Source organism: Suricata suricatta, chromosome 9, assembly GCF_006229205.1.
Source record: "Suricata suricatta isolate VVHF042 chromosome 9, meerkat_22Aug2017_6uvM2_HiC, whole genome shotgun sequence".
NCBI classification, from domain to species: Eukaryota; Metazoa; Chordata; class Mammalia; order Carnivora; family Herpestidae; genus Suricata; species Suricata suricatta.
In genome coordinates this window covers 35193669-35205521 of record NC_043708.1, presented here as the reverse complement: position 1 = coordinate 35205521, position 11853 = coordinate 35193669, and the positions used below count along the sequence as shown (strand labels likewise).

Sequence of the window (11853 nt, the reverse complement as noted above, 5' to 3'; positions counted from 1 at the left end):
TCTGCTTCAGACAGTCAAGAGTTGGCTGAAAAAAATCCTCTTGGTTTTATAAACCTTTTTAACAAAACAGATCAAAGGTAGTTACTTTTCTCCTCCCGGCTGACAATGTTTCTACTGTTATAACTTAATACTTGGGCATTCATCCACAGATGCCTGCAATGAGGAAAATGACATTATTCTTTTTCAGATGTAGAAATCCCCGAAAATCCTGAGGCCTATCTTAAAATGACCACAAAAACTTTGAAAGCGTCTTCTGGTAGGCCCCTGCCTGTGCATGTTTCTCAACATGGCAGCCTCCTGTGGCGCTAAACACTGCATCCTAAACCTCGCTCCCATGTCATGTCTGACCTCTGCCTTCTGTGGACACCATGCGCCTTGGTCCTTGTGTCATGGTGTATTTACACTGCCGTACTCACACATACTCGCGTGCTCCTCACAGACCCCGCCCGGACAGGAGCAGTCTCCACGCTGTCCCTCTCCTCTCCTCTCAGGCCTGTGCAGAAGGGAATTTTTCATGGTGTCTTTTAAAATTTTTGGCCTCCGCCCCACCCCGCCATCTAACTAAAGTTCTTTGGCATAAGCCAAGCTTTCTTCATGGTGGCTTGGTTTAGAACTCCTTCCTGCCTTGCTTATGGTGTTTCCTGGGAAGAGGGCGGGAGGGTGGGCAGCAGTAAAGGTACTGTTGTATCAGTCACAGGAGAAGAAACCTTCCTTCCCCTGACTTGCAGATCTAACCTATGTTCCCTGCCCCGTTGCCACATGCAGCGGTGGGGGAGAGCCACGAGCGGCCCTCTGGTCCCCAACTCCATCCTGATGTTCACTCTCCCCCACTCCTGAGAGTCCTTCAGTCCCTCCCGCCCCTTGACCCGGCCTCACTGCTACTGTCCCCACCACTAGATGCCCTGGCTCCAAAACACCACTCATCGTGCAGAAAACCCTGTTTGTTGTGCTCCATTGTGAACCCATCTAGTGAAGGCACAGTGCTGTTCAGTTGCATGACTGTCATTTCATTCCCTTCTGGAACATACTGACATTTTGCAAACATGCATGCTTTGCAAGGAAAGCTGCAGAACTCATATTATACTATAACCTGATGCCATGTTACCCATGACCTTTTTTCATGGAACTATGTATGAATCCTTTGGTTGGAGAGAATGGACCGTCACTTGCTGTGTTTCGTTTCAGGGAAATCCATTTCTGAGGACCACTCATGGCACGTTCCTGACAGCCCTTCCTGTCCTAAGCATCGCTACAAACCAATGGGAAGTGATAGGAATGTACAACCCATCCCCTCAGATTCCAGCACCCCCTATAAACCAGCCTATGTAAGTCTTGACTGCACGGAGAATATAACCCAAGTGCATGAGTGGGAGTTGAAATTCTTGAGAGACAGAGACAGAGACATTGGTGTACACTGCATGTGCTCACTTTCCAGGTAGATTTTGGGCTGGTTTTCCCATGGTGACAGTATCTCTGCTGAGCCATCCATAGGTCCCTAGAACCCTGGCAGAACACACTAGAGTTAAAGACTGATTTCTGGCCAAGAATGATCTTTGTGTATATGAACATGATGCGGCAGTGATTATTACTGTTGAGTCAGTCATCTGTGCAAGTAATGGGGAAGCGAAGTACTGGCTTTCCTGAGCTGCTCCCGAGCTCCCAAACTGTGTTCTATCTACGTTTTGACTACATATCCTACTCAGAACATTGTGACGTCATATTCAGGAAGATTTGACCATGTGCAGTGGTAGACATAGGTTTGCTTCCTAACCCCCCCCCCACCAGTAAACTGCCCTGGGGCCACAGCACTTGGCCTTCTGTAAGCCTTCCTCACCTGAGGACAAATCTACTTTACCATAATTGTTGTTCGTATTGATATGTAAGAAGGTATAAAGAAGTCCCTCAGAAGTGGCCACTGCTACTATTATTACTATCTTTGCTACCGTATGTGGTTTGTTGTTGTTTATAACAGTGACCGTTCCTTCTTCGCTATGGGGTCCTCGGGCAACATGAGTCCCTGACGCGCTCTGGCTACGCAGCTGTTGGGAGCAGCCAGCCTAGGATTTAATGTTGGCTCAGATCACCTTTAGTACGGAGAACTAGTGAGGAGCGAGTTGAAATTAAAGTGTCTCTGTGCACCTTTAATAATCCTCTTTTAGAGAAACCAGAAGCAGTGGTGGGCAGCACTGAATTAGTCCTCAAAGTGCGCACCGTGTCTAAGAATGGATGGTGCTGGACAACTGGAGAAGCTTCTGCCTGTATAGAGTCAGGCCCAGGTCATGCGATAGTGGGCTGCCCTGCCCAGTTTAGCAGCTCTTCCTCTTGCTTAGCAAGCAGCCAGCAGTTCCAGTCTGCCCCTCTGTGATGCAGAATAAGGCCTGACAGCCAGGGGGAGAGGGGCCCCAGCACCTCACCTTTGCTGTGTACCCAGGACCACATGGTTTGGCCTCCCCCCGGTATTGATACTTGCGTTCCTCCCTGGGCCAGTTTCAAAAACACCACCGTTTTCTGTGTGTCTGAAACCAGGCATGTCACCAAAAATCTGAAGGGGGGGGTATTTTTTTCATTCCACACAAGTAGGCCATCTGGACACAAACCAAAAAAAAGCATGGCTTTTCTAAAAAGGATACCTTTATTTTTGGAAAGCCCTGAGGTAATTGCCTAGTCAGCTCCGCACTAACACAAGAGTCCGTACGTGGAGGGAAAGATAAATGAATGACCCCCAGAGGCCAATTTGCCCTCTGTGTTTCCGATTCCTGGGGATAATCTGCCAACCGGCCCCACACACAGTGTGACCAGGAGGGCGGACTACATTTTGCAAAGCACTCTGCAAAAGTGAGAGTGTGTGCACAATAACAGCCTGGCAGCTCAGCGGTGGCTTTTAGCTGTTTTTGCAGGTTTCATTTGAGGAGCGTTAGGAAGCCCCGAATTAGGCCACTTGACTTCCAACACTGACCATTCCCCTATTTCCCCCCCCTCCCCCCCACCAACCAGTCTTGGTCTTTACTAAGGCTTTGTTTCTGCCGTTAGCTCTGCTTGCTTATAAATGCATCCAATACACTAAAGAATCTCCATATTAATATCATAATCATTATACATTATTAAAAATAATATAATATTAATATTACAAGAAAAGGGGCCCCATATCTTCATTTCCTATCTGTTCCTATGAACTAAGATACTCTTTCTTCCTACAGCCTTTGAAATTTATAAGTGGTAACGTAAAAATTGGTTTATTCTAGGTAAAGCTGCTGCTATCTCCGGGCACTGATGGTGGCAAAGAAGGCACCAGAGTCTTGAACAGCAGTTCACAGCAGGAAGACGAGGGACTGGCTGCTCTCACCGGGCAGCACTCAGGTGCGGATAAATTAGGCAGTCCTTAGGACAGATCAAGGCTATATTTTGGGTTAGCTGAGCATTTAAGTCCTTGCTTGAGAGAACATTAATTAAGAATTGACCAACTATAGGGGCACCTGGGGGGCTCAGGTGGTTAAGCGTCCGGCTTCAGCTCCGGTCATGGTCTCACAGCTTGTGAGTTTGAGCCTGCTTAGGGCTCTGTGCTGACGGCTCACAGCCTGGAGCCTGCTTCGGATTCCGTGTCTGCCCCTCTCAGCCTCTCCCACTCACACTCTGTGTCTCTTCCTCTCAAAACTAAACAAACATTTAAAAAAAAATTTTTTTTAATTAACCAACTATAACCCACCAAAATGGCTAAACCTAGCCTACAGCAGCCATTGTTATCTTAGAACCAGCTGACTTGTAGGGCACCTGGCTGGCCCAGTCTGTAGAGTATATACTATTCTTAATCTTGGAGTTGCAAGTTCGAACCCCATGTTGGGGGCACAGATTACTTTAAAAAATGATTTTTTTCAAAGCGAAAACAGCTGATTTGTATTTATAAATAAATTCCTAGGCTTTTTATTTTCAAAACTGTTCTTTTTTTATATTTATTTTTGAGAGAGAGAGAGAGAAAGACAGAGTGTAAGCAGAGGAGGGGCAGAAAGAGCGGGAGACACAGAATCTGATGCAAGCTCCAGGCTCCGAACTATCAGCCCGGAGCCTGACACGGGGCTTGAACCCACAAACTGCAAGATCATGACCTGAGCTGAAGTCATTCAACCGACTGAGCCACCCAGGCGCCCTTCAGAACTATTCTTTAAATATTGACCAAATGAGCCTCACATGAAACGCTATTTTAATGATGTCGCTTGTGTATGAAGACCAGACATGATGAGGATGGCCAAAGGGCTGTCAGGTGTCTTCTCGTGAGACCAATTCAATGATTCTAAAAGTAATGGTTCAACTAAGCTGAAAGGTGAACTGATAGAATTGACCTGATCATCCATGAACCAGAAGAGAAAGCGCCTAACAACAGCTTACTAGAATGCTGAGCTGTGGACTGCAGTGCATGTGGGCACCACATTGGGTCTCAGCCCACTGCCCACCTCATCCCAGCCTTTGTGGAAGGGTGGCAGCATGGGCCTTGAACCACAGCAAGGGGGAGGTGAGGACTCTAAAAGCCAAGGAGCCTGGAAGGAGCACTCCCTTCTGGTTTCATCCTGACCCTGGACTAGCTGGAGACAGAGAAACGTGTTGGCGCTACTGCTGCTTTTCACCAGCGACTTTTCTGTTCCAGGTGTGTTTGACAGATGGGAGCTGATTCAAGCACAAGAGCTTCACAATCAACTCAGAATAAAACAAAACTTGCAACAGCTCAACTCCAAGATCAGCGACATCACCACTTGGCTGAAAAAAACGGAAGCAGAGCTGGAAACGTTAAAGACGGCAGAACCTCCCTCAGGTCTCCACGAAATGGAACTCAGAGTGAAGCAGCTCAAGGTGAGTGGGAAGCATGGAGGAAAGAGGGACCCGGAACATGCGTGTGGATGCTTGCTGTGCAGCACCACCAGGTCACAGCTGTCCATGGTGTAGGTGGAAGGCTGCAAGCAGGTGTAGTGGCCAGTCTGTCCCAGTCCATTTCTATAACAGGCAAGGTCGCAGATGTAGATTTTTGTTTAAGCAGCAGAGCATTGGCTCATTGTCCCCCAAAAGCCCCGAGTGGCGCTGGGGAGGTGTGGCTCCGATCCCCTTGCCTGAAAGATCTGACTTCAGCGAGCCCTCTAGACTCTTTAGGAGGTCCTGGGGGCCACCACAAGCAGCCCAAAAACACCCTTCCAAACTGTGCAGTCCAGGCTGGTGGGGGAGCATTGAGAATGGGGGTAGGGGAGAGAATCAGCTCACCTGCTGGTGAATTCTGTGACCTGATGTGGTCACTCCGTTACATAGTTAGAATTTGTCACCCACCTAGCCAGCCGTTGCCCCACTAGAATAGCCAGGAAGTACGGGCAGGGCAGGTGGAGCCCTGCACTTTGGGGGCCGGGGGAGGTTCCTGAGCTTGAGCCTGAGCTCCTAAGGCGACCGAGGGCAGAGGTTTGGGGTATCCAGGCAGTCTTCACATTGCTGTTATTTTACTTTGTGCATCAATATATCTGGGATAACTATTTGCCCTAAGGAATAATACTTCTGTGATATCTAAGGGTTCATCCAGGATAACTGCATGTACTTTATCTGAAAGATGTCTAATCTGGTCCAGAAATAAGCCAGACAGGACTCGGCGGGGTCTATTCGTGCCTGTGGTTGAGGTGACCCGCCAGGAGCCAGACCGCTGCTCTCGGCCTGGCCAGCCCAGGTCACTGACCTCGTGAGGCAGCTCCTCACCTGATACCGCCCAGCCAGTTGCAAGCAAGTTCGCCCTTGCTTCTGCAACCACAGCTTAGAGAGGCGTTTGGCAGATCCGTTCCCTGCTGAGGTTCAAAGGAACCCTACGTCTCTATTTTCAGAATGCCTAACCCAATCTTTTCCCTCTGCGGTAGGAAATATTAAAAGCCTTTGACACCTACAAGGCCCTAGTGGTCTCTGTCAACATGAGCAGCAAGGAATTTCTGCAGACCGAGAGCGCGGAGTCCAAAGAGCTCCAAGGTCGAGTTGGCCAGCTGGCGCTGCACTGGGACGCGGCCCGGGGCGCGGCGGAGAGATGGAGAGAGGGCTTGCGGAGGGCCCTCGTGCAGTGCCAGGTACGCCGGCCCCCCGCGCCCGGTCCTGGGCGCAGCCCGGCCCACGTGGGGGGGAGAGGCAGATATTTTTATCCTAGTCAAGCTGCTTTGGCACACAAATATGGCTTGTGTTAGGAAACATGTGCTTTATCGTTTGTTTCCAAGAGGCCCAGCTGCTGTCCGCCTGCCCTGTGTCTCCTGCTCTGCCACCCCACCCACATTGCCCCATCTCTGTCCTTTTGCCAGGAGGACCAGATGTATAGCAGAGCGATCAAGTGACCTGGCCCAGGACAAGGAGTGCTTTAACCCTACCCTAGAGCTTTAGTAGCTGTGTGACTTTGGGCAAAACACTGTGCCTTGCTAGACCTCTGTTTTCTCATCTGAAAAATGGGAATCATTTTAGTCCTTACCTCACGAGGTAATCTCAGCCCAGCACTTCCCACAAGGTAAATGCTCATCCCGTGTTAGCTCTGACCTCATCTCTGGGAATGTGAGCACCCCAGCAAGGCCCCATGCCCGTGTGTCCCTGGGCCACGGCTGGTCCCATTGGGGTGTCTCCCTTTGCCGCTGAACCCGGCCGATCTGTGGGGTCCTTCTGTGTCCTAGCAGGTGTGGCGTTTGTGAAGCCCAGCCTTTCTGCTAGCACTTGTCACTCGACGACATTTATCACGCCTCCCAGGACTGTGCCAACTGCATCCTTTTTTCGTGTTTTCCCTTTTCCTTGTTTGGGGGCCCCAGCATTTAGTTTAAATCTGGCCCTTTTATTCGTCAGAGAAAGACCAGAGCAAATACTACGAAGGCCTAACACAGCAAGCTGCTTCTCAGCACACCTGCCTTTAGAGAAAAGGCAATACTGTGACGCATTATATGTGGGTTTGTGTTTTTTTCAAGGACTTCCACCAGTTGAGTCAAGATCTGCTACTGTGGTTAGCGAGTGCTGAGAGCCGGAGGCAGAAGACTCATGTCGCGGACCCAGAGGCAGACCCCCAGGTGCTCCTGGAGTGTCAGGAGGAACTGAGGGTAAGTTTCTTCCTGAGGGTCCTGCTGCTGGCCTCTGGCAGCTGAGGACTTGGGGAGCCACCCCTCGTGTTTCTGGGAACAAAGCCTGCGTGGGTGTTTTGCTCTCAGGTTCCGGTTGGTAGCTACCACTCACATCCCTTTGTAGTTCTGAAGCAGGATGACATGCAGGGATGAAGGGCCAGAGCTAAAAGCGGGAAGTCCTTAAGACTCTCGGGAACTGGGGACATAGGCATTTAGCAGTATCCTGAGAAACGTAAGGCCATTTGATTAGAAGTATTTTCTCCTTTGTGAATAGGACTCATTTGGGAGGAAATATGCTCAGTTACTCCATAGACCCATGAACTGCATGAGTTTTCTAAATCTGCTATTGAGAAGTCATTTCTTAAAGGGTAGTCATGTTTTTATATATTTATTTCACTAACCAGGTGACATTCTTATCCATAGATTTCTAGGTGGTTCAATTATAAATAAAGTATTGGTCATTATTTAAAAAAATTTGAGGGGGGGGTGGTGCCTGGGTGGCTCAGTTGCTTAAGCATCTAACATCAGCTCCAGTCATGATCTCACATTTGTGAGTTCAAGCCCCGCGCCAGGCTCTGTGCTGACAGATCAGAGCCTGGAGCCTGCTTCAGATTCTGTGTCTCTCTCCCTCTCCCCCATTCACACTCTGTCTCTCTCAAAAGTAATCAAATATTTAAAAAGGTTTTTTTTTTTTTTAACATTTTTTAAAATGTTTACTTAGAAAGAGGAGAAGAAGAGAGAATCCCAAAGAGGCTCCACACCTAAGGAGGCAGAGCCCAATCCCACAAACCATGAGATCACGACCTGAGCTGAAATCAAGAGTTGGACAGTCAACTGACTGAGGCACCTCTTAAAAAACATTTTTATAGGGGCACCTAGGTGGCTGTCTCTCTCTCTCAAAAAAATAAACATTAAAATTTTTTAAAGTAAAAATGAACATTTTTATACTAAAATCTTTCTAAAGCCCCACTCAAGAAGAGTGCTGTCCAATAAACTTTGTGCAGTGAAGAAAACGTTCTCTATCTGCACTATCCAATCTGACAGCTACTAGCCCCAGGTGGCAGTTGAGCAGTTGAAATGTGGCTATTGTGACGGAGACTGAATTGTGATTTTAAATAGCCCAATGTTGTGTGGTGGCTACCTACAGGGACGGCGAGCAAGGAAATCGACAATACAAGCTGATTTGCCAGACACGGGCCTCTGTTCCTAAACACTATGCCTAAGCTGCTGTTTCTCCACTTACCCAACTTAGATTTTTCCGTGACTTTGCTACTGTGCTGGACAAAGGTCTAGTCTTCCCCTCACTTCTTTCTTCCAACTCCTCCAGTATCAAGCTGTCTCCAGAATAAGGAGGAATGGAAAATAGGGTCAGGATGTCACCTACTTGCTGCCCAAATGATGCCAGGCTTGAGGGTATACACAGATACATGTAACTAGTAGAATGCTCTGGAGTTGACCACCACCCATCATTCATCCTGGAACTGTCCTGGCACGAAGACTGTTTCACACACTTTTTTATTTCTAGCAACTGCAAAAGGAGCTCGAGGAACGTGAACCTCAAGTAAACACCTTACAAGAGATTTCAAAGAGCCTTCTTATTAAGGGGCATGGCGAAGACTATATTGAGGCTGAAGAGAAGGTACATGTTATTGAGAAGAAACTCAAACAGTTACTTGAGCAAGTGTCTCAAGACCTAATGTCCTTGCAGGGAAGCCAGGTGAGTCCACTTGTGGCTTTTAAATAAATACATGTCGTATCAGATGCAAACAACAAAGCGGTATGTGGCGGCCTCGCTGTGGGAGGGAGGCTCTAAGCACGTGGTCTGCATGGAGCCTCGAGTCCCGCCCCTTTCTACCTGGATGGCCTTAAAAAGCTACACAAGCTCTTTGACACAGTCCTGTTGTTTGCAAGAGGAAGATAACAGTGTGGTACCCACCTGTTGCTAGGGCTGGCATATGAAAAACAAGTCTGATCCCTCCATCCTTTGTCTTGCCTTCATGCGGAACAGACTTGAGAGTCCGCCTTCACTGTCCTGGGCTCTCTCTTCTGACCACTCTCTCATTTTTCCACTTTCTTCTCTTTCAAATGTGATCCAACTCAGGATGAATGGATGCCCAAACCATGGCCTCACCAGACTTAAGGGAGGCCTGTCCCCTCCATTCTAGAGGGACATTTCCACCTGTGCAGCCCAGGCTATATTGTGCTGATGGCCATGTGATCGCTTCAGCACAACTGGCAAGCTCACGGTCAACTGCTTCTGTCCCCCTAGATGCGCTAAACTCGGTCTCCCCTGCATAGGCTAGGAGAGGAGTTTTTAGTGCTGTGGTCGGCCTTGCCTTGTGTACATTCCTTTCTGTCTGGAGAAGTCTGTGTTAAAGATTTCTGGAAGACGGTGCTCGTTGAGTGGGGGGAGGGGTAAGCAGAGCAGTGAAGCTGCATGAAGCATGTTTTTGTGCTCTGGAGACTAACTGGAACCTCTGTTTCCCTGAACTGAACCCTTGGGGTGTGGATTTCAGAACCCAGACCCATCTCTGCCCGACTTGGACGAGGTAGACTCCGGAGATCAGCCTGCAGCAGTGCCCACGCCAGCTCCCCAAGCCAAGGTGAGAGTCCCTTTCTGCCATGAGAAGCATGCTGGGTATTTTTCAGAGTTACCGAGAGGACAGGGGGGCGCCTGAGTGGCTCAAGTCATGATCTCACGGTTCATGAGTTCGAGCCCTGCATCAGGCTGTGTGCTGACAGCTCAGAGCCTGGAACCTGCTTTGGATTCTGTGTCCCCCTCTCTCTCTGCTTCTCCCCCACTCATGCTCTGTCTCTCAAAAATAAATAAAAACATTAAAAACAAAAAGTTACTGAGAAGACAGGAACTGGAGACTCCAAGGCCCCATGTAGGCTGTGAACGATGGGAGCCCTTCTGGGGTTGTTGTAGTGCCTTCCGATCTCTCCCCATGAAGAGCAGATCAACAAATTGGAATGCAAAACTCTTGTTAGTTTAACAAACCCAATGATTTCTTACTGGATGGTCTCAAAAGCTTGGCAGGAGGACGAGCTCAGGAAGGTGTTTAATTTAAGAAGGAAAGAGGTTTTATCACAGACAGGACTAAACAATCTTCAGTTACTAACTGGGTTGTTTTTATCCAGCAGCTTGGAGCAGAGACAATGATGAAAGACCAGAACAACGCGGACAGCAGGTAGGGGTATATGAGTCCTCTGCTAGAGACACACATGCACACGCATGCGCACGAGCGCACAGCTCACCAGTCTTGGCAATGCCACACTCGAGGTCTTCATAAGAACCCAGTTGACTTGTTTTCTTTAGTCTGGAAAGGGCCAGGCCGCCCTTCCCGAACTGAACCTCAGTCGCCAGCACCTACTTTAGTCTCAGGCCCCGGATGTCTCCCTTAACGCAAGCAGGGGTCAGGTAACCCGAGGGGGTGTGGCCTCTGGAGCCACCTGCTCACCTCTTCTGTCCGGTCCGCAGGGTGCCCGGCCCCGGCAGCTTGAGGCCACGACGCTCCTTCCTGTCGCGGGTGATCAGGGCGGCGCTGCCCCTGCAACTGCTCCTGCTGCTGCTGCTGCTCCTGGCCTGCCTGCTGCCCTCCTCGGAGGAGGACTACAGCTGCACGCAGGCCAACAACTTCGCCAGGTCCTTTTACCCGATGCTGCGGTACACCAACGGGCCGCCCCCCACCTAGAGGCCCCGCCCGGCTTCGCGGGGCCTGACTCCGCCCCAGACCCATCGGCAGTGAGTGAGTGACCCTCGGCCAGACCCAGGCCCAAGGACTTGCTGGGACACCACCCTCCAGGCTGGCAGGAGAGGACTTCCCAATGACAGTCCTCCCTAGGGGCAGGGAGCCCGGGCAGCAGGCGCCCCAGGCACTTTGATCCGTCTGGGATCTCTAAAAACTGCAGTTTCCCCAACGAGCAGAACACTTGGCGAATTCGGATTTATTTGGAAAAACATTAAAATATAGCTACTATGCTCAGTGAACAGTAGCGTTCACCCCATCTTTCCGAAACACACTAGCAGATTCCACCTTAGAAATGGCTCCAAAACTCATGAACACCCTTAGCTGATTGACTGAAACAATCATATTTAAAAGGCTTAGAATTAATTTTACTCCAATCAGCGGGCCATCTTGAGCTCCAGGTTATAAACCAAAACATTCTGTTCTGTACTTAGGTCTGCTCTTTTATATTGCTTTAAATTTTTAAAGAAATTATATTGCATGGATGTGGTTATTTCTGCACATTTTTTAACAATGCTCGATCTGTATGAATAATGTAAACTTTGATTTTTTTAAAAAGATCAGATTTTAGCTTGAGCTTTTGACTAATGTACAGTAAATGCCAAACGACTTGAGAGGGATGTTTTTGTAAGTTAATTTTGTAAGACTTTTCACACTTACAGTGATGCTTCAGGTTTTGTTTAGCTGTTTGGCCATGGGGGGAGGGAGGTTGTCCCCGAAACTTGAAGCGGCTTGTGGTATGTACAACTCCAATGTTTCTCATTAAAACACATACCCATACTTTTGTTGCACTGGATTATATTACAAATTGTTATGCATAACCTTCCATAGAACAAAAACTATTTAGTGGTGGGGGGCCGTGTGTCTGGGTGGCTCAGTTGGTTAAGCGTCCAAGTTCAGCTCAGATCATGATCTAAGTTTGTGGGCTCAAGCCCCACATCAGGCTCTGTGCTGCCAGCTCAGAGCCTGCTTCAGATCTTCTGTTCCCCTCTCTCTGCCCCCTCCCCGGC

At 48.9% G+C, this 11853-nt stretch overlaps 1 protein-coding gene across 3 annotated transcripts in view; it reads left to right on the top strand.

Annotated features, from left to right (window-relative positions):
* The window catches only part of SYNE2 (spectrin repeat containing nuclear envelope protein 2), a 231749-nt gene extending 220126 nt beyond the window's left edge, over positions 1 to 11623 (top strand). For all 3 annotated transcript variants that reach the window (XM_029952525.1, XM_029952527.1, XM_029952526.1), the window contains 10 exons: positions 188 to 256; positions 1186 to 1325; positions 3243 to 3357; positions 4637 to 4839; positions 5874 to 6074; positions 6945 to 7073; positions 8620 to 8811; positions 9611 to 9697; positions 10236 to 10285; positions 10576 to 11623. In XM_029952525.1, the coding sequence (XP_029808385.1) occupies positions 188 to 256; positions 1186 to 1325; positions 3243 to 3357; positions 4637 to 4839; positions 5874 to 6074; positions 6945 to 7073; positions 8620 to 8811; positions 9611 to 9697; positions 10236 to 10285; positions 10576 to 10789 (1400 nt within the window). In that variant the 3' untranslated portion in view covers positions 10790 to 11623. The remainder of the gene's footprint in view (positions 1 to 187; positions 257 to 1185; positions 1326 to 3242; positions 3358 to 4636; positions 4840 to 5873; positions 6075 to 6944; positions 7074 to 8619; positions 8812 to 9610; positions 9698 to 10235; positions 10286 to 10575) is intronic.
* Positions 11624 to 11853: the final 230 nt, after the last annotated feature.